Genomic DNA, 24,910 nt, shown 5'->3' with positions numbered 1-24,910 from the left:
TAGTGAGTGTGAGTAGTGTGTGTTAGTAGTGATGGGTGTGTGTGTAAGCGTAGTGAGTGTAAGTAGTGTGTGTTAGTAGTGATGGGTGTGTGTGTTAGCGTAGTGAGTGTGAGTAGTGTGTGTTAGTAGTGATGTGTGTGTGTGTGTGTGTGTTAGCGTAGTGAGTGTGAGTAGTGTGTGTTAGTAGTGATGGGTGTGTGTGTTAGCGTAGTGAGTGTGAGTAGTGTGTGTTAGTGGTGAGGTGTGTGTGTGTGTTAGCGTAGTGAGTAGTGTGTGTTAGTAGTGATGGGTGTGTGTAAGCGTAGTGAGTGTGAGTAGTGTGTGTTCGTAGTGATGGGTGTGTGTGTGTGTGTTAGCGTAGTGAGTGTGAGTAGTGTGTGTTAGTGGTGATGTGTGTGTGTGTGTGTAAGCGTAGTGAGTGTGAGTAGTGTGTGTTAGTAGTGATGGGTGTGTGTGTGTGTAAGCGTAGTGAGTGTGAGTAGTGTGTGTTAGTGGTGATGTGTGTGTGTGTGTAAGCGTAGTGAGTGTATTTGAGCGAGGAGGAGTGATCACCTTTCTGTGAGCAGTGCTCACACAGGAGCATGTTGCTCCCGGCCAGCTGCTCCGGGGTTGTGAACCGCAGGAGGCAGCCGAGGAGCGAGGCGCGGTCTGGCGGAACATCGCAGGCCTCGGCCAGGGTCTCCACCGGGTCGTGCACCGCCACCGCCACGAGGCGCGCTGCGTGCGGGGACAAGAGGCAGACACGGGGACGCTTCCCTGGGTGGCCAGGGAGGCTGCGACGACTCCGGGGTGCGCTCGGCTAGAGAGTGGGGCTCGAGTAACAGAGACACACAGTAACAGTGGTGCTGGAGTAATACAGTCGGTAATGGGATTGTGCTCAAGTAACAGCGCGCCAACCGCTAAGCCACCGGGCCCCGTACTGCACACAACACACACCACACTCACACCCACCATACCCGCACCATACCCACCACACCACACACCACACCCCCCCCCCCCCCTCTCCGTGCGTGGCTGCGTTTGAACCGTGGGGCTGCGTTGCCAAGCGTTTGGTATTCTCACTTTCCTCGTCGCTGCCAAACGAGAGTGCCTCGTCCTTGCGTCTCCGCATCCTCGTGTCCCTCGACGAGCTCTTCATCGGCTCCTCCTCCTCATCATCCTCCTCCTCCTCCTCCACCTTGGTTACCTCGTCCACGCTGATCCTTACATCCTCTGGCGACACTGCCGGTCCACAACCACTCCCACCGCCGTCATCTCCCGCTTCCTGTAGCCTCTCCATCACCTCTCTCTCCCCCTTTTCTCCGTACCCATCGTCCTCCTCCCGCGCCTCGCCCCCCTCCCCCCCGTCCCCGTCGCGGAGCTGCAGGTTGCCGAGCTGCGCCATGACTGCGCACATGGAAGATCGGGTCACAACCCCAGGCGGCTCATGCCCGGGGCGCTCGGGACGCTGGGAGTCGACCGTGCGGCGAGTCCGTTGCGAGTCCGCGAGGTTCGGCGCTTCTATAACAGCAGCATCTTCATCAGCAGCAGCACCATCTTCATCAGCAGCAGCAGCATCTTCATCAGCAGCATCAGCAGCATCATCAGCATCGCCATCATCATCATCATCTTGATCGTCAGCAGTGGCAGCAGCATCAGCAGCACTCTCGTTGTCAACATGAATATCATTTTCGTCCTCTTGCTTGATGTTGTTGGTGACGGTTGTGTCGGTGGTCGAGGAGTCAGGATCCCCATTCAGAGTCTCGGCTCCCATGGGGAACAGCTTCCGCTGGTGCTTCTGCTGGCGCCGCATCGACTGACAGCGACAAACGCACGCACATACACACGCGCACGCACGCACACACACACGCACACACACACACACAACGCTGAGTGAGGACACAGCACAAGGATGCGTTGTGACGTCCGTGCCACTCGCGCCGCCTCATCGTGTCCGTGTCGGGCCCACAATGCACTCTGCCACCCACAATGCTGCGCTACCCCCTCGACGCCCGTGGCGTGCTTGTCCTCTCTCGACGAGCACCCGTAACCACCCTCACTGTCTCTCAACCACTGCGCCTCCCCCCCGCGCTCCCCATGTCACCTTGGCTTGCTGCCGTGCCTGTTTCTTCGCCTTCTTCTCTTGGAACTTGCTCTGGGGGGCCGGGGGAAGAGTGGGGGAGGATCCCCTCCTCCGTGACCCCGTGACCTTGTCCTCCCCCCTTTCACGCCCCCCCCTCTCCTCCACCTCCTCCTCCACAGCCCGGGCCTTCTTGCTGGTCGGCCGGCTCGCCTGCGCGGACTCACGCGCGGTCAAAGTGAGCGGATTGCAAGCGAGTGTGCCTGGTGTGTGCGTGCTTGCGCTATGCCAGTGCGCGTGGGGAGCGGTGGCACGGTGGTTAGTTACTGCGCCGCGCAGCGAACCCGGCGATCAGAGTTCGATTCGCACGCACAGCCAACATCACTGGAAATGATCTGAACCGATCCTGGGGACTTCCCCCTCGGCTGACTGGGCCTAGAATGAGCACGTGGTGTGGCGAGTAGAAATCATCACTGGGCAAACAAAGGCCTAACCATTTCGGACTTCATAGGCACTCGCCAACAGCACTTTCCCCAAGAGCCTGCGTAGACTACTTGGGGAATCTTTGTCTTTGTCTGTTTGTGAGCGAGTGTGTGCAGGGTGGGCAGGGAAACCCACCACCAGTACCACCACAACAACGACAACAACGACCACAACGTGTACCGCACAGAGTGTCTAAAATTGAGGTGTGGAGGTGGTGAGGGGGTGTAGAAGAGGTGGTGAGGGGGAGCTAAGGTGAGGGTGTGGTGAGGATGAGGTGATGAGGAGGCGAGGCACCGTGTTGTCGATGACGGGCAGGGAGAGGTCCAGGAAGGGCTCCGCGACCCGTACAATCTGCGGAGACACACGAACTCGTCACGCGTCGCGTCGATGCGATTGTGTCCGTCACGTGACGTCGTGTCACGCGCTGCGATGTGTTATGGCGGCGATGTGACGATGTGCCGTGACGTGGCGATGTGACGGGGAGACCTCACCGTCCTGCACCTGTCGCACGTGATGATGTTGATGAGCTCCCCACCAAACACGCGGTCGACGGCGTTCAACCGCACGGCATGCAGCCCGTAGCCTGCACCACCACCACCGCCACCGCACACACACGAGAGACACACACACACACAGCAGGTACCTTTCCCGGCACACCGAGTTGTTACAGTCTTGAAGAGGGGGACCACCAGGACATCCTTCCAATCCTGCGGAACCCGTCCAGTGGTCCAGACTGTTGTTATGATGTCATATAGGGCAGTCTGTGCACAAACGCCACCCTCCCTCAGCATTTCGCTTGGGAGATCATCTCTGCCCGGTGCCTTTCCTGGTCTCAGACTCCGGATCGCCTTCAGTACTTCCTCAACAGATGGCACCTCAGCCAGCCACTCACAGGGGGTGACTTCTTCCAATGTTTGAGGCACCGCAGCCTCAGCAGGGTCATCCCCACTTTGCCTCATGATGTTTTTTGGGTTGAGGGATTTCCCCTCCGCCAGGACCTCACAGAAATGCTCAGCAAATCTGTTCCTGGGGGTTGGAGGTCAGATCACCTTTCTTTTCCATAAGTATGATGATAGATGTGACACTGTAAGTAACTTTTGATGAAATTAAAGAATGATTTGTGATCGCAGGCTACTGAGGAAGATTCCATCTCCTCAGCAACCCGCGACCACCACTTATCCATGCAGTGCCGCATGGCTCTCCGAACCTCCGAGCGAAGGCTGCGGTAAGCCGCCTCAGTCTCTGACTTGGGATGCTGTAGACGATGAGAGTGGGCCTGTCGCTTTTTCTCAGCCAGCTTGAACACCTCCTTTGTCAGCCAGGGTCTCTGGGGAGGTTTGGACCGTGTACCCAAAGCAGCCATTGCAGCTGCATGAGCCACAGTCATACACCTCGCCCATTTCCCCTCGACATCAGGAGTGGGGGACGATGCCAACCCCAGCCGCAAGTGATGATGAAATTCTCACTTGCAACATTCATCAGCTAGCTGAGACGAGGCCACTGTGGGTTTGAATGGGGTCCTAGATGGACACTCACCACAGGAGTGGAAGAATGGCAGGCGCATCTTACAGATGGGCAAGCCGATGGTCATTGGGCAGATCAGCTCCACAGTTGGTCCTGATGTTAAGGACATGGGCCCGTATCTGCTGTTCCGTCACTATGTAGTCCAGCAGATGCTCTTGCTTGCGCATGGTATGCATCCATGATGTTGTGTGGATGCACAGTTGCCAGAACAGCATGGGCTGCACAAAACTATAGCAAGCCTCCTACCGTTGTTACTGAGCTGATCTGGCCCATAACTTCCAATCACTCCAGGGCAGGTGCCAGCATCATGACCAACTCGGGCATTGAAGTCACCCAACAAGATGACTCTATCCCGAGTGGCCACTTTAGCCAGCACCTGTGACAGGAGGCCATAGAAGGCATCTGACTCATCGGCCTTGCCTGCATCCCTCCACTGATGTTCACCTTCGGTGAGGCAACTACCACCAACATCCCTCGCCTGCCGTTGATGGGGAGGCGAGCCCACAGTAACCCGGGGCCTACAGCTTCCTGCACCTCACCGCCACGTCCCCACGCACGTGGCCACTCGCGGTGGATTTTTTCCGTGTCTGGAGGAATCCCGAGGGTACGGGATCAGCCCCCTGGCTCCGCCAAAAGTTGAGTTTGGCCAGGAGACGTCATAGACACCTGTACCCCCTCCAGGGAGGGTTACTACCAGCCCCTCGCAGCCGTCCACAGCCCCCCCATTGGCTGCTGTTGGTGGCTACCATCACCGATTTCAATTGGCCGATCCCCAATGGCATTGCTCACATCCACCGCAGCGTTACCGTCCCATACCACCGACGAGGTAGGGGCTTGCTTTTACTGGAGATGACATACACACTACACACACAAAGACAAAGATCCCCCGTGTAGCCTTAACAGACTGTTGGGGCAAGCGCTGTTGGCGAGCACCTATGAAGGCTGGCACGGGACACAAGGGGGTGGGTGGCCAGCACCACGCCCGCGCTCGGCCGCCTTTGTCTCCCCAGTGACGATCTTTACACACTGCACCAGGTACTCATTTGAGGCCGAGTCGACCTAGGGGAGGCCCAAGGCCGGTTCAGATAAGCGCCACTGTGGTGTTGGCCATGAGCGGGAATCGAACCCGGGTCGCCGGGTTCGTAGCGCAGCGTAGCGCTAACCGCTGCACCACCGCTCCCCACACACACACACACAAAGAATGGCTGTTGAAAGCTCGGTCCACATTCGCCACCATCCCGGTGGAGGAGACAGATGTAAATTGCCCCGCAGAAAGGGCCATTTGTCCAAAACGTGGCCTATTGTTTCACTTCGAGGCCACGCGGTGGTGCTATTGGCTCGGGACGCGTCGACTCGTGTTCCTCGCAGAGCGGCCGTGCGGCGCCGCCCCCGGCATCGCGAGAGGGCGCTAGCGCGGCACTCGAGAAGCTTGCGCCCACACCGGGGCTGCGCGAGAGCGAGGGATGCCGATCCGTGGGCCCTGCTGGGATCCTGGCTTGCATGCTCGGGGCTCATCAGCCACCCACCAACAGCGACTGCACTGGGTTCTAGAACCAGACCCACACCGACATCTGCAGACTCACCGAGAGCTGTACTCGCGTAGACCCGTAGACTCACACAGAGACCCATAGACTCAGACCCATAGACTCACACAGAGACCCATAGACTCACACAGAGACCCATAGACTCATATAGAGACCCATAGACTCACACAGACCCGTAGACTCACATAGAGACCCGTTTTCACACATAAGAGACCCGGAGACTCAAAGAGACATGTAGACTCACACAAAGACCCGTAGACTCACACAGAGACCCGTAGACTCACACAGAGACCCTAGACTCGCACAGAGATCTGTCGACTTGTGTGGACTGGGTTGTGATTGAACAGAGTTCTCAAGTGCAATAATAATGATGCAATTTATAACGCGGGCAAATTTGCGGACGTAACGGCCGCAACTCAGAGGCGCGGAGCCAAGCTCAGAGTCGCTTGAAAGCGCGTGGCTGTAGGTGAGTTTTTAAGTCTCTCTTGAAGGAGACGATTGAGGTGCAGAGGGACAGCGTTCCAGACTGTTTGGGGCTGCCACCGAGAAGCGGCGCAAAGACGTGACCATCCTGGATCTTGGTCTCAAGAGGAGGCCGTGAGTGGCGCTGCGCAGGCACCTGCCGTGTGCCGTCTCGATGGTCTCACCACGGCCACCGTCGACTCTCCGTGACACAAACTCCGACCGCGTCCACCTCGGAGCGTCTCCGTCGCTTCGGTTTGGCTGCATCACCGAAGCGTCGACGACGGGGGCTTCACGGCCGTGCGGTGAGCTACTCGGGCTGTCGCCCGATGGGGCCGCTGGTTGGAATTCCCGGGCGAAACGTCAGCGTGCTCCAGTTGAAAATGTGGTGGTTTAACTCTCCAACACTCGACCGGTGCGTGCTGAACCAGGAACGAATTGGCACGTTTTGTTTTCGTCTGAGTCGGGTGGTGGTGGGTTTAACGACACATTTATATTTAAGCGATCTAAGCCCAAAAACAGCCTCTCGTGTGCAATGAGCGTGCGGATACGGAGCATCGCTCGCAGGCATCTCCCCTTGCAGGCCGCTCTCCACCGCACGGCGCGAGATGCGCCGCACCACGTTCACTCTTTACGAGCACAGACCCCCCCCCCCCCCCCCCATGGGCGTGGGGCCCATCCCAGCGCACGCACGCACACACACACACACACGCACACACACACGCACACACACACGCACACACACACACATGCACGCACCCTGGGTGTGGGGCTAGAAGAAAAGAAACGAGTGTCGTGTTGTCCGAAGAGACGTGCGGATTGGGAAACGATTGTGTTTGTGCGAGTGCGTGTGTTTGTGCGTGTGCGTGTGTTTGTGCGTGTGCGTGTGTTTGTGCGTGTGTTTGTGCGCGTGCATGTGTTTGTACGTGCAAGCGCAAGTGTGCGTGCGTGTGTGCGTACACGTGTGCGTGTGTGCGTGCGCGCGTGCGTGCGTGTGCACACGTGTGCGTGTGTGCGTGCACGCGTGTGTGCGTGTGTGCGTGTGTGCGTGTGCGCGCGTGCGTGCGTGTGTGCGCGTGTGTGCGTGCGTGCGTGTGCACACGTGTGCGTGCACGCGTGTGTGCGTGTGTGCGTGCACGCGTGTGTGCGTGTGTGCGAGACCTTTGACGGATCTCCGTGTAGCCTCGTCTGCTGTTTTGGAGGTAGGCTTGTCCAGCGCCTCCAGGATCGCGGTCTTGATCCTCTGTGCAGAGACACAAAGACCCCACAGGGAGCCTTCAACACCCTGCTGCTGGTGACACGGCCACCACTTGTGGCAGATAGTTTCGCGGTTCGAGCTGTGTGGCCGCCCCGATTCAGGGTGCCACGGTGGTGAGATGTTAACTACCTCACTTGGTGTCCAGGAGGTTGTAGGTTCGATCCCGATCCCGACGCCTGTATATTTGGAGTCTGCGTGTCTATCTCCCCGTGGTCGCGTGGATTTTTCTGAGGACTCCACTTAGTCCCCTCCACATTTAGAATCAACGCGAGTTTAGAGTCTCTGGCTGCCATACATTTCCACACGAGCTCGACAGCTTTTTTCAGAAGTGACCTGGCCACAAATGATAGCTCAACGGAGTGGCTTGTCGCGTTGGTAGTTTTAGCAGCCAAATACCCTAAACGCACGTTGATTCTAAATGTGGGGTGGGAAACCAGAGGACCCGGAGAAAAATCCACGCCACCACGCGGAGAACACCCAAACTCCAAATACACAGCAGAGATCGAACCCACGGCCTCCTGCACATCAGGCCATCCGGACAACATCTCGCCACCGCAGCAGCAGCAGCACCTTCCCCTGCGACATCCCGGGCAGTCGTCGCAACGCCGACGTCAAGTGCTGTTAGCGAACGAAAGCCCACTGAGGCCGGCGCCGTGTGGCCAGCATCGCGCCCGGCCGCCTCCATCTTCCCCCGGGCTGATGTTTTACGCGGTTGGACTTCATGTTCGTTCATGGCCAAGACAACCTCGAGGATGCCCATGACCAGTGGTCACCGATGTTGGTTGATTACAACAATTGAACTCGGGTCGCTGGGTTCAAAGGTCAATCTCGGCCAATTAAGATAACGGCACAAACAGGGCAGAAACTTTGCAACACAAACACGTCAACACGCAAAGCATCTAAACAGCTCAACAACACTATGCATGCAGAGCCACCGGGCCCCCTGAATACCGCAGATATCCAGGCGGTAACGGTTCAACTCCCGATAGAGCAGCGGCAGCCTCTCCTCCGCAGTGAGCGTTCGAACATTCCACGTGGCCACACGTAGTGGCTTTTTGTTGTTTCTGGAGGAGCCCCGAGGGTAAAGATTCAACCTCCTGGCTCCGCCAAATGGGGTTTGGCCAGGAACCTGTCCCCCCCGGGGCCTCCGGCACAAGCTTAGTTAATTATTCATAGTGTTTTTTTGTTAATTAAACTGAACGTCCAGAGCCCCCGTTGGCCGCTGTGGTGGCTCCAAGTGCCATGAAGCCGATTTAATCGGCTGATCCCTTCGTAGCATCGCACACATCCAGCACAGCGGCACCGTGCAGCCCTACCCAGGAGGTAGGGGCTTGTTTTTACCGGACACTGCACACACACACAGCCGTGTGTCCACACACCCCTACACCACACTGCACACACACACAGCCGTGTGTCCACACACCCCTACACCACACTGCACACACACAGACGTGTGTACACACACCCCTACACCACACTGCACACACACACAGGCGTGTGTACACACACCTACACCACTGCACACACACAGCCATGTGTCCACACACCCCGACATCACACTGCACACTCACACAGCCGTGTGTCCACACACCCCGACATCACACTGCACACTCACACAGCCATGTGTCCACACACCCCGACATCACACTGAAAACTCACACAGCCATGTGTACACACACCCCTACACCACACTGCACACACAGACGTGTGTACACACACCCCTACACCACACTGCACACACACAGCCGTGTGTACACACACCCCTATACCGCACTACACACACACCCCTACACCACACTGCACACACACAGGCGTGTGTACACACCCCTACACCACACTGCACACACACACAGGCGTGTGTACACACACCTACACCACACTGCACACACACACACAGACGTGTGTACACACACACACACCCCTACACCACACTGCACACACACACAACCGTGTGTACACACCCCTACACCACACTACACACACACACAGGCGTGTGTACACACACCTACACCACACTGCACACACACACACAGGCGTGTGTACACACACCTACACCACACTGCACACACACACACACAGGCGTGTGTACACACACCTACACCACACTGCACACACACACAGACGTGTGTACACACACACACACACACCCCTACACCACACTGCACACACGTGTACACCACACACACGGACCACACACTCCACCTGCATCTTCACAAACACTCCCAAAACCTCCCCCCCCCCCCCCCCCCGATATTAACCTCCGCCACCCCCCACTCGACCCCACCGTTTAGTGAGATGGGCCTTGCACGGGGGCTCCCTTTTGTACAAACGCATGCTGCCAGGGGGTGGGGGCGCATGTGTGTGTGGGATGTGAGTGTGTGTGTGCGTGTGTGTGTGTGGGTTGCGAGTGTGTGTGTGTGTGCGCGTGTGTGATGTGTGTGGGTTGTGAGTGTGTGTGTGTGGGTTGTGAGTGTGTGTGTGCGTGTGTGTGGGTTGTGTGTGTCGGTTGTGAGTGTGTGTGGGTTGTGAGTGTGTGTGGGTTGTGAGTGTGTGTGGGCTGTGAGTGTGTGTGGGTTGTGAGTGTGTGTGTGCGTGTGTGTGTGTGGGTTGTGAGTGTGTGTGGGTTGTGAGTGTGTGTGGGTTGTGAGTGTGTGTGTGCGTGTGTGTGCGTGTGTGTGTGTGGGTTGTGAGTGTGTGTGGGTTGTGAGTGTGTGTGGGTTGTGAGTGTGTGTGGGCTGTGAGTGTGTGTGGGTTGTGAGTGTGTGTGTGCGTGTGTGTGGGTTGTGAGTGTGTGTGGGTTATGAGTGTGTGGGTTGTGAGTGTGTGTGGGCTGTGAGTGTGTGTGGGTTGTGAGTGTGTGTGTGTGTGGGTTGTGAGTGTGTGTGGGTTGTGAGTGTGTGTGTGCGTGTGTGTGTGGGTTGTGAGTGTGGGCTGTGAGTGTGCGTGTGTGGTGTGTGCGTGCATGTGTGGTGTGTGTGTGTGGGTTGTAAGTGTGTGTGTGGTGTGTGTGTGTGGTGTGTGTGTGTGGTGTGTGTGTGGGTTGTGAGTGCGTGTGTAGTGTGTGTGTGGGTGTGTGGTGTGTGTGGGTTGTGTGTGTGGGTTGTGTGTGTGGGTTGTGTGTGTGGGCTGTGAGTGTGTGTGTGGGTTGTGAGTGTGTGTGCGTGTGTGCGTGGTGTGTGTGGAATGTGTGTGTGTGTGTGGAATGTGTGTGTGTGTGTGGGTTGTGAGTGTGTGTGGGTTGTGAGTGTGTGCGTGGGTTGTGAGTGTGTGCGTGTGTAGTGTGTGTGTGTGGGTCGTGTGTGTGTGCGTGTGTGGTGTGTGGGTTGTGTGTGTGTGTAGTGTGTGCGCGTGTGTAGTGTGTGCGTGGGTTGTGTGTGTGGGCTGTGTGTGTGTGGGTCGTGTGTGTGCGCGTGTGTAGTGTGTGTGGGTTGTGAGTGTGTGTGGGTTGTGAGTGTGTGCGCGTGTGTAGTGTGTGTGGGTTGTGAGTGTGTGTGGGTTGAGTGTGTGTGTGGGTTGTGAGTGTGTGTGCGTGTGTAGTGTGTGTGTGGGTCGTGTGTGTGGGTCGTGTGTGTGGGTCGTGTGTGTGGGTCGTGTGTGTGGGTCGTGTGTGTGGGTTGTGTGTGTGAGGTGTGTGTGAGTTGTGTGTGTGTGTAGTGTGTGTGTGCGCGTGTGTAGTGTGTGTGTGGGTTGTGAGTGTGGAGTGGTGGTGTAGTGGTTAGCGCTACGTTGCGCTACGAACCCGGCGACCCGAGTTCGATCTTCGCTCACGGCCAACACCGGTGACGATTATCCGAACTGGTCCTGGGCGTCTGCTAGGTCGACTCAGCCTCAAATGAGTACCTGGTGCGCTCTGTAAACATCGCAACTGGGGAGACAAAGACGGCCGGGCGTGGTGTTGGCCACCCACCCCCTCGTGTGCCGTGCCGGCCTTCATAGGTGCTCGCTAACAGCACTTTCCCCAACAGTCTGTTACAGAGACTACACGGGGGATCTTTGTCTTTGTTGCGAGTGTGTGTACGTGTGTGCGAGTTTGCGAGTGTGTGTATGTATGCGTCGTGTGCGTGCGTTCGTGCGTGTGAATTGGTGTGTTTTCGTTGTGTGGCAGCGTGATTGTGTACATGCGCTGGGCTACGAACCCGGTGACTCGAGTTCAATTCCCGCTCACGGCCAACACCAGCGACGGATATATGAACCGTTCCTAGGCCTCCCCTAGGTCGACTCAGCCTAAAAATGTGTACCTGGAGCAGTGTGTAAACATCGCCACTAGGGAGACAAAGGCGGCCGGGCGTGGTGCTGGCCACCCACTCCCTCGTGTGCCGTGCCAGCCTTCATAGGTGCTCGCAAACAGCACTTGCCCCAACAGTCTGTTAAGACTACACGGGGGATCTTTGTATTTGTCTTTGGTTACGTGCGTGAGGTGCGAGTGTGCCGAGAGCGGTGCGTGTGATCTCCCAGTGTACGTCTTGCGCTTGGAGAAAGAGAGAGCGCGCGTGTGTGTGTGTGTGCGTGTGCGCGCATGTTGCATGCGGCAGACACAAACTCCACAGAAGAAGAGAGGCAATTACTGAGCCCCCCACTTCATCAGCGGCGCACACGCCAATCCGCCGGCAGGCACACCTGACGTGCGTGTGGAGTGCCGGGATGGGCATATGGCTGAGAGGGGCAGCAGTGCGGCCCACAGCTGGGCAGTTCCCACGCTCACAATGGCCTCAATGCGAAGCCCGCTGCTGCTGCCGCTGCTGCCGCCGCCGCCTGCGTGCGCGTTCCTCTCCACGCGGGATTCTCTCTCCCCCGCTCCCGCCTCCCCTCCAGCTCACGCTCCCATTCGCCGTGCGCGCGCGCGCACACACGCCACACGCACGTGCGCACAAAGACAAAGATCCCCGGCGTAGCCTCCGCAGCCCGCTAGCGAACACGCAGCGAGTGTTGTCGGCGAGCGCCTGTTCAGGCCGGTGCGGCACACGAGGAGGAGGCGACGAGGCGTGGGCAACAAGAACGCCGGTCGCCGTCGCCCACCACCGGTCGTTTCAAACCGCCCACGAGGTGCTCGTCCAAGGCCCAGTCCACCGAGCGGAGGCCAAGAATCGGGTTCGAGACATTTTCCACTGCTGGTGGCCGTGAGCAGGAATCGGCTCGGAACCCGGCGCGTCACCGCTCCACGCGCTTGCACGCACGCACACGCACGCACACGCACGCACGCACACACACGCGCACGCACACGCACGCACGCACACGCACGCACACGCACGCACGCACACGCACGCACACGCACGCACGCACACACACGCACACGCACGCACGCACACGCGTCTCATCGTCAAGTTGCGGCTACCTCCTGCCATTGGCAAAACCTCCTCCTCTTGTCCACATCGCCGTCAATATTACAAACATTCTCATCATCATCATCATCCACATGCCCAGTTCCCACCCTCCCACACCACCAGTGCCACGGCCGGTGCCTGTGCTCGGGCCAGCGTGGGCGACGCGGGGAAACGTTCATCAAGGGGCATTGTCTAAGGGGACGTGGGTGGTGGGGGGGCACTAAAGTTGTACCGGTGAGGCCCCCCCCCTCCCCACCCCACATCTGCTGGCCATGAGAGCCGAGGGCTAATTAAGTGGCGCACGGCTCGACGGAGGCAAAAACAAATCACACGAGAAAACCAGGCGGAGGGTCACGTGGGGCGGCCAGGATTACGCAACGAGGGGCTCGCAAACACAGACACAATGAAGAGGTAGTGGCAGGGGCAGTGGCAGGGGCAGTGGCAGGGGTAGTGGCCGGGCTAACGATAGGGTAAAGTAACAGGGTTAGAGGCAAGGCTGGAGGCAGAGATAATGGTAGGGGGGGGCTAGCGACAGGGCTAAATGCAGCGCTAGCGGCAAGGGAAGCGGTAGGAGTAGCGCTAGCGGTTATCTGCAGGGCGAGCGGCAAGGCTGGAGGGAGGGGTGGTGGCATGGCTCGTGACAGAATCAGTTGCGGACCGAGTCAGGGCTCGTGTTGCGACTGGGAGTCTGCGCGGGGTCACGGCCTCACGCGCACATTTAATTAATAACCTCCGTCGCTCCGCTGCTCCGCTGATTGCCTGACGGCACTCGTTAGCCGATGGCGCTCGCTGCCAGTGGCAGCCGGCGCTCGCACGACAGAGCCTCACCGCACGGCGGCGAGCGTTCAATGCCCTCTGCAGTACAATGGTGTTCGTCTGAGCACGCCTCCGAGTTAAAGAGCTTCCTGCTCAAAGAGCATCGGGGCATTGGTGCCCTTCAGCTGCTTTAAAGTCACCGGTGGAAATTCCACGTGCCCATGGCGGGGGCGAGTTTGTCTTCCCCCACAAAGTGGTACTGATTTGATTAACCCCAGAGGGATGATGGGCTGAGTCAACCCCCAAACATATTCACTCTCACAATCTCGTGCACACTCGATGTTTACTCACCGCACCAGGTACTCATTTGAGGCCGAGTCGACCCAGGGGAGGTCCAGAAATGGTTCAGATAGTCGTCACTGGCGTGAACCACAAGCAAGAATCCAACCCAGGATTGCTGGGTTCGCAGCATGCTAACGGCTGCATGATCACACTCACAACTCACGATCACACTCACAACAAAGACCAAGATCCCCCGTATAGCATTAATAGGCTTTTCGGGCAAGTGCTGTTAGCGAGTAGCACCTATGAAGGAAACAGCACACGAGGGGGTGGGTGGCCAACACCACGCCCGGCCGCCTTTGTCTCCCCAGGGGAGGCCCAGGACTGGTTCTAATATCCACCACCATTATTGGTCACGAGCGGGATTCGAACTCGGGTAGCCGGGTTCGTAGCGCAAGGCGTGTGTGCGTGTGTGCGTTTGCGCACACAGGCACACACACGCACACACACTCTCCCACTCACTCAACCGCTCCGTTCTTTTGCTCGGGTGGGAACGAGCGCAACTGCTCATCGCTGTGCCTCGAGGGCATCGTCTGAGTGTGCACGCGTGGGTGCCTGGCAGGGTGGCTGTGGTCACGGTGGGTGGGGGGGTTACTGAATGGAACCCATGGGTGGAACGGAGGTGGTGGGAGATGGGGACGGAGGTGGTGGGAGATGGGGACGGTGGTGGGAGATGGGGACGGAGGTGGTGGGAGATGGGGACGGAGGTGGTGGGAGATGGGGATGGAGGTGGTGGGAGATATGGAAGGTGGCAGTCGGGGATGTGATATTTTTCAGGTCACCTACGTATGTGTGCGAGTTCCTATTTGGCTTAGCAGTTAAATGTCGCATAGGGGATGAAGAGGAGCAAGTCAAGGTCTGCACTACGAATCCTGCGACCCGAGTTCGATCCCCGCTCACTGCCACTATCAGTGACGATTATCTGAACCGGTCCTGGGCCTCCCCTAGGTCTACTCAACCTCAAACGAGAAACCGGTGCGATGTGTAAACATCCTGGGTACTCTCCAGAGCGAAAAGTCTCCTGGGCACGAGTGCCGACCCCACGGGAACGGTGTTGGAGGGAAGCGGAAATCGCAGCGAGGCGAACACTCAGCGAAGGCGTCAAGTGGCCCTCGCCGGACTACCAACTTGGGGTGGGCTCGCGGTTGCCGCTAGGCCGCAGGGCGAGCGGCGTGTTGCCCAAGAGGGCCAGGTGCGCCCTCACAGCATGCTCGCTACCCTACCTGCATGGACACAGCAAGCTCACTACCCTACCTGCATGGACACAGCACACTCGCTACCCTACCTGCATGGACACAGCACGCTCACTACCCTACCTGCATGGACACAGCATGCTCGCTACCCTACCTGCATGGACACAGCAAGCTCGCTACCCTACCTGCATGGACACAGCAAGCTCACTACCCTACCTGCATGGACACCGCACACTCGCTACCCTACATGCCTGGACACAGCACGCTCACTACCCTACCTGCATGGACACAGCACACTCGCTACCCTACCTGCCTGGACACAGCAAGCTCACTACCCTACCTGCATGGACACAGCACTCGCTACCCTACCTGCATGGACACATCACACTCACTACAATACCTGCATGGACACATCACACTCACTACCCTACCTGCATGGACACAGCACACTCGCTACCCTACCTGCCTGGACACAGCAAGCTCACTACCCTACCTGCATGGACACAGCACACTCGCTACCCTACCTGCATGGACACAGCACGCTCACTACCCTACCTGCATGGACACAGCATGCTCGCTACCCTACCTGCATGGTCACAGCACACTCGCTACCCTACCTGCATGGACACAGCACGCTCACTTCCCTACCTGCATGGACACAGCACACTCGCTACCCTACCTGCCTGGACACAGCACACTCGCTACCCTACCTGCATGGACACAGCAAGCTCGCTACCCTACCTGCATGGTCACAGCACACTCGCTACCCTACCTGCATGGACACAGCACGCTCGCTACCCTACCTGCATGGACACAGCACGCTCGCTACCCTACCTGCATGGACACAGCACCCTCGCTACCCTACCTGCATGGACACAGCACGCTCGCTACCCTACCTGCATGGACACAGCAAGCTCACTACCCTACCTGCATGGACACAGCATGCTCGCTACCCTACCTGCATGGACACAGCACCCTCACTACCCTACCTGCATGGACACAGCACGCTCGCTACCCTACCTGCATGGACACAGCACGCTCGCTACCCTACCTGCATGGACACAGCACACTCGTTACCCTACCTGCATGGAGACAGCACGCTCGCTACCCTACCTGCATGGACACAGCATGCTCGCTACCCTACCTGCATGGACACAGCACGCTCGCTACCCTACCTGCATGGACACAGCACACTCGTTACCCTACCTGCATGGAGACAGCACGCTCGCTACCCTACCTGCATGGGCACAGCACACTCGCTACCCTACCTGCTTGGACACAGCACGCTCGCTACCCTACCTGCATTGACACAGCACACTCGCTACCCTACCTGCATGGACACAGCACACTCGCTACCCTACCTGCTTGGACACAGCACACTCGCTACCCTACCTGCATGGACACAGCACACTCGCTACCCTACCTGCTTGGACACAGCACGCTCGCTACCCTACCTGCATGGACACAGCACACTCGCTACCCTACCTGCATGGACACAGCACACTCGCTACCCTACCTGCTTGGACACAGCACGCTCGCTACCCTACCTGCATGGACACAGCACACTCGCTACCCTACCTGCTTGGACACAGCACGCTCGCTACCCTACCTGCTTGGACACAGCACACTCGCTACCCTACCTGCATGGACACAGCACACTCGCTACGCTACCTGCATGGACACAGCACACTCGCTACCCTACCTGCTTGGACACAGCATGCTCGCTACCCTACCTGCATGGACACAGCACGCTCGCTACCCTACCTGCATGGACAAAGCACCCTCACTACCCTACCTGCATGGGCACAGCAAACTCGCTACCCTACCTGCTTGGACACAGCACGCTCGCTACCCTACCTGCATGGACACAGCACACTCGCTACCCTACCTGCATGGGCACAGCACACTCGCTACCCTACCTGCATGGACACAGCACACTCGCTACCCTACCTGCTTGGACACAGCACACTCGCTACCCTACCTGCATGGACACAGCACACTCGCTACCCTACCTGCTTAGACACAGCACGCTCGCTACCCTACCTGCATGGACACAGCACACTCGCTACCCTACCTGCTTGGACACAGCACGCTCGCTACCCTACCTGCATGGGCACAGCACACTCGCTACCCTACCTGCTTGGACACAGCACGCTCGCTACCCTACCTGCATGGGCACAGCACACTCGCTACCCTACCTGGATGGACACAGCACACTCGCTACCCTACCTGCATGGGCACAGCACACTCGCTACCCTACCTGCATGGACACAGCACACTCGCTACCCTACCTGGATGGACACAGCACACTCGCTACCCTACCTGCATGGATACAGCACACTCGCTACCCTACCTGCATGGGCACAGCACACTCGCTACCCTACCTGCATGGACACAGCACACTCGCTACCCTACCTGCTTGGACACAGCACGCTCGCTACCCTACCTGCATGGACACAGCACACTCGCTACCCTACCTGGATGGACACAGCACACTCGCTACCCTACCTGCATGGGCACAGCACACTCGCTACCCTACCTGCATGGACACAGCACACTCGCTACCCTACCTGCTTAGACACAGCACGCTCGCTACCCTACCTGCATGGACACAGCACACTCGCTACCCTACCTGCTTGGACACAGCACGCTCGCTACCCTACCTGCATGGGCACAGCACACTCGCTACCCTACCTGCATGGACACAGCACACTCGCTACCCTACCTGCATGGACACAGCACACTCGCTACCCTACCTGCATGGACACAGCACACTCGCTACCCTACCTGCATGGACACAGCACGCTCGCTACCCTACCTGCATGGACAAAGCACCCTCACTACCCTACCTGCATGGGCACAGCACACTCGCTACCCTACCTGCTTGGACACAGCACGCTCGCTACCCTACCTGCATGGACACAGCACACTCGCTACCCTACCTGCATGGACACAGCACACTCGCTACCCTACCTGCATGGACACAGCACGCTCGCTACCCTACCTGCATGGACAAAGCACCCTCACTACCCTACCTGCATGGGCACAGCACACTCGCTACCCTACCTGCTTGGACACAGCACGCTCGCTACCCTACCTGCATGGACACAGCACACTCGCTACCCGACCTGCATGGGCACAGCACACTCGCTACCCTACCTGCATGGACACAGCACACTCGCTACCCTACCTGCTTGGACACAGCACACTCGCTACCCTACCTGCATGGACACAGCACACTCGCAACCCTACCTGCATGGACACAGCACACTCGCTACCCTACCTGCATGGACACAGCACCCTCACTACCCTACCTGCATGGACACAGCACGCTCACTACCCTACCTGCATGGACACAGCGGGACCGATGGGGAAGGTCCTGGACCTCCTGCTCCTCGCCCGGAACGCTTCATGCTGTTAGACTGCGGCCTAGGATGGAAAGGCTGACCCCAGTACCTATCTTACTATTTGTTCCGGGGGACTCGGTGCAGTGGCAGAGATGAGTTTGCTTCAAGGTGTCTCCCAGGTGAAGACAACTTCTGGCTTGTTTCACTTGGGAGGGGATTGCTCGTGTTGTTCTGGGAGCTCCACTTTCCACCAAAACCTTCTCCATTCGAGAGGAGAGAACATCCTTTGAAAGAGCTCCCCCTCTCACTCTCCTCTCACCCTCTCGTCATCACGAGTCTTGCTTGGAGCCCAGGGACTTTCCTGACAAAGGCAAGTTGTCTCGTCTCTTGAAAACCTTCCGCCCCCCCCCCCCCCCATCATGGCGTCCTCCCGTTCCGAGAGCTGCGGTCTCTGGCTCCTGTCCTGGACAGACGAGCCGTGCACCGTGGAGGTGTCCCGTGCACCGTGGAGGTGTCCCGTGCACCGTGGAGGTGTCCCGGTTGTCTTCACACCCGTCACAAACGCCGACCTGGTCTCCCCAGGCCGTCACTTCAACAGCCGTGTGCCGGAGAGCGACTCCTGCCTCCGAGCAGCAACGGCACGGGGCACGAAGCCGGCACCGTCGAATCAGGGCCCCCCCCACCCCCCCGTCTCCGCTACAAGGGGCGCTCGCTAGCCGGTTGAGGCCGAGGGTCGCCCCCCCCCGTCTCCGTGTCGGTGACTCTCACACCCGGAGGGGTTTGGCCCAGGGGAGATCGGTCGCAGCGCCGCCGCCATCGTCTGTGCCCACGAGGTGAAGACGACGTTGGTCAAGCGACAAGAAACCTCTTCTCCCTCCTTCTCCCTCCCTCCTTCTCCCTCCCTCCTTCTCCCTCCCTCCTTCTCCCTCCCTCCTTCTCCCTGCCTCCTTCTCCCTGCCTCCTTCTCCCTGCCTCCTTCTCCCTGCCTCCTTCTCCCTCCCTCCTTCTCCCTGCCTCCTTCTCCCTCCCTCCTTCTCCCTCCCTCCTTCTCCCTCCCTCCTTCTCCCTGCCTCCTTCTCCCTGCCTCCTTCTCCCTGCCTCCTTCTCCCTCCCTCCTTCTCCCTCCCTCCTTCTCCCTGCCTCCTTCTCCCTCCCTCCTTCTCCCTGCCTCCTTCTCCCTCCCTCCTTCTCCCTGCCTCCTTCTCCCTCCCTCCTTCTCCCTGCCTCCTTCTCCCTCCTTCTCCCTGCCTCCTTCTCCCTCCCTCCTTCTCCCTGCCTCCTTCTCCCTGCCTCCTCCCTGCCTCCTTCTCCCTCCCTCCTTCTCCCTGCCTCCTTCTCCCTCCCTCCTTCTCCCTGCCTCCTCCCTCCCTCCTTCTCCCTCCCTCCTTCTCCCTGCCTCCTTCTCCCTGCCTCCTTCTCCCTGCCTCCTTCTCCCTCCTTCTCCCTCCTTCTCCCTCCCTCCTTCTCCCTCCCTCCTTCTCCCTGCCTCCTTCTCCCTGCCTCCTTCTCCCTCCCTCCTTCTCCCTGCCTCCTTCTCCCTGCCTCCTTCTCCCTCCTTCTCCCTCCCTCCTTCTCCCTGCCTCCTTCTCCCTGCCTCCTTCTCCCTGCCTCCTTCTCCCTCCCTCCTTCTCCCTGCCTCCTTCTCCCTCCCTCCTTCTCCCTGCCTCCTTCTCCCTCCTTCTCCCTGCCTCCTTCTCCCTCCCTCCTTCTCCCTGCCTCCTTCTCCCTGCCTCCTTCTCCCTGCCTCCTTCTCCCTGCCTCCTTCTCCCTGCCTCCTTCTCCCTGCCTCCTTCTCCCTGCCTCCTTCTCCCTCCTTCTCCCTGCCTCCTTCTCCCTGCCTCCTTCTCCCTGCCTCCTTCTCCCTGCCTCCTTCTCCCTGCCTCCTTCTCCCTCCCTCCTTCTCCCTCCTTCTCCCTCCCTCCTTCTCCCTGCCTCCTTCTCCCTGCCTCCTTCTCCCTCCCTCCTTCTCCCTGCCTCCTTCTCCCTGCCTCCTTCTCCCTGCCTCCTTCTCCCTGCCTCCTTCTCCCTCCTTCTCCCTCCCTCCTTCTCCCTGCCTCCTTCTCCCTCCCTCCTTCTCCCTCCCTCCTTCTCCCTGCCTCCTTCTCCCTGCCTCCTTCTCCCTCCCTCCTTCTCCCTGCCTCCTTCTCCCTGCCTCCTTCTCCCTGCCTCCTTCTCCCTCCCTCCTTCTCCCTGCCTCCTTCTCCCTCCCTCCTTCTCCCTGCCTCCTTCTCCCTGCCTCCTTCTCCCTGCCTCCTTCTCCCTGCCTCCTTCTCCCTGCCTCCTTCTCCCTGCCTCCTTCTCCCTCCCTCCTTCTCCCTGCCTCCTTCTCCCTGCCTCCTTCTCCCTCCCTCCTTCTCCCTGCCTCCTTCTCCCTGCCTCCTTCTCCCTGCCTCCTTCTCCCTCCCTCCTTCTCCCTGCCTCCTTCTCCCTCCCTCCTTCTCCCTCCCTCCTTCTCCCTGCCTCCTTCTCCCTCCCTCCTTCTCCCTGCCTCCTTCTCCCTCCCTCCTTCTCCCTGCCTCCTTCTCCCTCCCTCCTTCTCCCTGCCTCCTTCTCCCTCCCTCCTTCTCCCTGCCTCCTTCTCCCTCCTTCTCCCTGCCTCCTTCTCCCTCCCTCCTTCTCCCTGCCTCCTTCTCCCTCCCTCCTTCTCCCTGCCTCCTTCTCCCCTCCTTCTCCCTCCCTCCTTCTCCCTGCCTCCTTCTCCCTGCCTCCTTCTCCCTGCCTCCTTCTCCCTGCCTCCTCCCTGCCTCCTTCTCCCTGCCTCCTTCTCCCTGCCTCCTTCTCCCTCCTTCTCCCTCCCTCCTTCTCACTGCCTCCTTCTCCCTGCCTCCTTCTCCCTGCCTCCTTCTCCCTGCCTCCTTCTCCCTGCCTCCTTCTCCCTGCCTCCTTCTCCCTGCCTCCTTCTCCCTGCCTCCTTCTCCCTCCCTCCTTCTCCTTCCCTCCCTCCTTCCCCCTCTTCCCCCTATTGCCACCAGAGAGAGCTGCAAACATTCCAAGTGTGTCGAGCCGCGTCTGCGAGTCAAGGACGACCACACTTCCACCGCATCGGCAACACCAGAGCCAACGCGGTGGAAGTGGGCGCTTCGGTAACATAAGAGAGGTTTTCTGGGTTCACGAAAGCCTACGTGTTAAACAAAAATCAGTCGGGCGGGGGGGGGGATCTTTGTCTTTGTATGCATCTGTACGTGCGTGCGTTTCGTGTGCGTTTGCGCGCGTGAAAACGCGTGAAAACGCGTGAAAACGCGTGCGTATCCGAGCGAAAGCGTGTGACAGCGCCGTGCTGTGTGCCGTGCGCGTGCGAGCTCACAGCCTGCGGGTGACCCGTATGGAGACTCCACGCGGAGCCATTCTGCTCGCGCGCTGGGGTCACGCTCCCCACCACCCCCCACCTCGCCCGCTCGCCGCCACAGCGGCCCTGGCGGCGGCCGCCCCCCGATGAGCGTTTGTTGCCCCTGACCTGCGTCTCTGCCTCCATCTCATCGCCGCCGCCGCCACGTCCACACACAGCCGCGGCACCGTGACAGACGCACGCACACTCGGCCTCGTCATCACCGCACGGGGGGGGGGGGGGATGACCACGGCAGAAGCAGCACCTGCCTGGTCCACACGGGGTCTGGGGGGCCGGGAGCGGGGGGGGGGGCTGGTGGACCCATGGCGCATGAATGAGCACAAATGATTGAAAGTCAATGGACGGACGAGCGAACTGCAAGTGCACGCCAGATGAATGACCCGATGGACTCGTTGATTCCTCCACCCAACCAAACTGCGTTCTACCACCGCCACACCGCAGGTCACAGCGACACACTCGCTCACCCGAACACTGCAGGTCAACAACAACACACTCACCCACACTTGCTCACCCGAACACTGCAGGTCCACAACACTCGCTCACCCACACTCGCTCACCCTAACACCGCAGGTCACGGCGACACACTCGCTCACCCTAACACTGCAGGTCAACAACAACACTCACCCACACTCGCTCACCCTAACACTGCAGGTCACAGTAACACACTCACCCACACTCGCTCACCCTAACACTGCAGGTCACAGCGACACACTCGCTCACCCACACTCACTCACTCGCTCACCCGAACACTGCAGGTCACAGCAACACACTCGCTCACCCACACTCGCTCACTCGCTCACCTGAACACTTCATGTCAACAACACTCGCTCACCCACACTCACTCACCCTAACACTGCAGGTCACAGCGACACACTCACTCACCCTAACACTGCAGGTCAACAACAACACACTCGCTCTCTCACACACAGTCTCGCTCGCCCAAACATTCACCGACTCACTCACACACTCCCTCCCTCAATCAACCGCCAATCACTCAACGACTCACTCACTCACCCACACAACAGCCACCACTCCCCACAAAGTCACAGTGACGTCACCACGGCACTCGTGCCAGGCTAGGTGCACTTTGAGGCCACGTGAAGTGTCCACAACAAGTCGGTCACGGGCTATACCCAGGTGCCATGAGCTGAATCGACTGGCAGATGCACCACCTGTGCCCCTCATTGTGCCAACTTGCTGCGTTCCAGCGCTCCGCTCGTTTCTGCGAGCGTCGCTCCTCTACCCTCCGCTGCCGTCGGAGGGCGACTGCCTCCAACTGCCTCCAACTGCCTCCAACTGCCCAGCAGCAGCAGCAGCAGCAGCGTCCTTGACGAGCCTCCTGCTCCACATCGGCAAGTGCCCTCAGCCTCCACATCCTCCTGTACCGCATCAACTCCATCTCTTCTCCAGCCTGTGCCATGCCCGTTTACCCCCCCCCCTCGATTCGGCCAAACAGAAGCTGCTTTTGGCTTGACGGGGTGAGGTGGTGCGTGACGAGGTGGTGGTGAGGTGGTGACGAGGTGGTGGTGACGTTGGGGTTGGTGACGAGGTGGTGGTGACGAGGTGTTGGTGACGAGGTGGTGGTGACGAGGTGGTGACGAGGTGTTGGTGACGAGGTGGTGGTGACGAGGTGGTGGTGACGAGGTGGTGACGAGGTGTTGGTGACGAGGTGGTGACGAGGTGGTGGTGACGAGGTGGTGGTGACGTTGGGGTTGGTGATGAGGTGGTGACGAGGTGGTGGTGACGAGGTGGTGGTGACGAGGTGTTGGTGACGAGGTGGTGACGAGGTGGTGGTGACGAGGTGGTGACGAGGTGGTGACGAGGTGTTGGTGACGAGGTGTTGGTGACGAGGTGGTGACGAGGTGGTGACGAGGTGGTGACGAGGTGTTGGTGACGTTGGGGTTGGTGACGAGGTGGTGACGAGGTGGTGACGAGGTGGTGACGAGGTGGTGACGAGGTGGTGGCGAGGTGGTGGTGGTGGCGAGGTGGTGGTGGTGGCGAGGTGGTGGCGAGGTGGTGGTGGTGGCGAGGTGGTGGTGGTGACGAGGTGGTGGTGGTGACGAGGTGGTGGTGGTGGCGAGGTGGTGACGGCGAGGTGGTGGTGGTGGCGAGGTGGTGGTGGTAACGAGGTGGTGGTGGTGACGAGGTGGTGGTGGTGACGAGGTGGTGGTGGTGACGAGGTGGTGGTGGTGGCGAGGTGGTGGTGGTGACGAGGTGGTGGTGGTGGCGAGGTGGTGGTGGTGACGAGGTGGTGTGACGCTGACCGCGACATCCTCGGCCTTGACTCCGTCGAGGAGGCAGCGCAGCAGCTCCTGGCTGTCCTGCTGCTGGAAGCCCTTGAAGCGAGGACACCTGGGGGGGGGGGGGGGGGGGCAAACACCCAGCACATTACAGGGACACCCGGCACGTGACAGAGACACCCAGCACGTGACAGAGATACTGAGCACGTGACAGAGATACTGAGCACGTGACAGAGACACCCAGCACGTGACAGAGATACTGAGCACGTGACAGAGATACTGAGCACGTGACAGAGTCACCCAGCACGTGACAGAGATACTGAGCACGTGACAGAGATACTGAGCACGTGACAGAGTCACCCAGCACGTGACAAAGATACTGAGCACGTGACAGAGATACTGAGCACGTGACAGAGTCACCCAGCACGTGACAGAGATACTGAGCACGTGACAGAGTCACCCAGCACGTGACAGAGATACTGAGCACGTGACAGAGCCACCCAGCACGTGACAGAGATACTGAGCACGTGACAGAGTCACCCAGCACGTGACAGAGATACTGAGCACGTGACAGAGATACTGAGCACGTGACAGAGACACCCAGCACGTGACAGAGCCACCCAGCACGTGACAGAGTCACCCAGCACGTGACAGAGATACTGAGCACGTGACAGAGATACTGAGCACGTGACAGAGACACCCAGCACGTGACAGAGTCACCCAGCACGTGACAGAGATACTGAGCACGTGACAGAGATACTGAGCACGTGACAGAGATACTGAGCACGTGACAGAGACACCCAGCACGTGACAGAGACACCCAGCACGTGACAGAGATACTGAGCACGTGACAGAGATACTGAGCACGTGACAGAGACACCCAGCACGTGACACAGACACCCAGCACGTGACAGAGATACTGAGCACGTGACAGAGACACCCGGCACGTGAAAGAGATACTGAGCACGTGACAGAGATACTGAGCACGTGACAGAGTCACCCAGCACGTGACAGAGACACCCAGCACGTGACAGA

The 24,910-nt window shown here is 59.1% G+C and overlaps 1 protein-coding gene across 1 annotated transcript in view; it reads right to left on the bottom strand.

Moving 5' to 3' along the window:
- The window catches only part of LOC144735863 (ubiquitin carboxyl-terminal hydrolase 16-like), an 81,639-nt gene that overhangs the window by 10,505 nt on the left and 46,224 nt on the right, over positions 1-24,910 (bottom strand). The window contains 7 exon segments of the mRNA XM_078618416.1: positions 553-717; positions 1,063-1,795; positions 2,084-2,272; positions 2,837-2,893; positions 3,034-3,125; positions 7,234-7,315; positions 23,900-23,987. Of these exon segments, the coding sequence (XP_078474542.1) occupies positions 553-717; positions 1,063-1,795; positions 2,084-2,272; positions 2,837-2,893; positions 3,034-3,125; positions 7,234-7,315; positions 23,900-23,987 (1,406 nt within the window).

The sequence above is a fragment of the Lampetra planeri genome, chromosome 57, assembly GCF_965212315.1.
Source record: "Lampetra planeri chromosome 57, kcLamPlan1.2.h2, whole genome shotgun sequence".
NCBI classification, from domain to species: Eukaryota; Metazoa; Chordata; class Hyperoartia; order Petromyzontiformes; family Petromyzontidae; genus Lampetra; species Lampetra planeri.
This window is presented reverse-complemented; position numbering and strand designations above follow the sequence as displayed.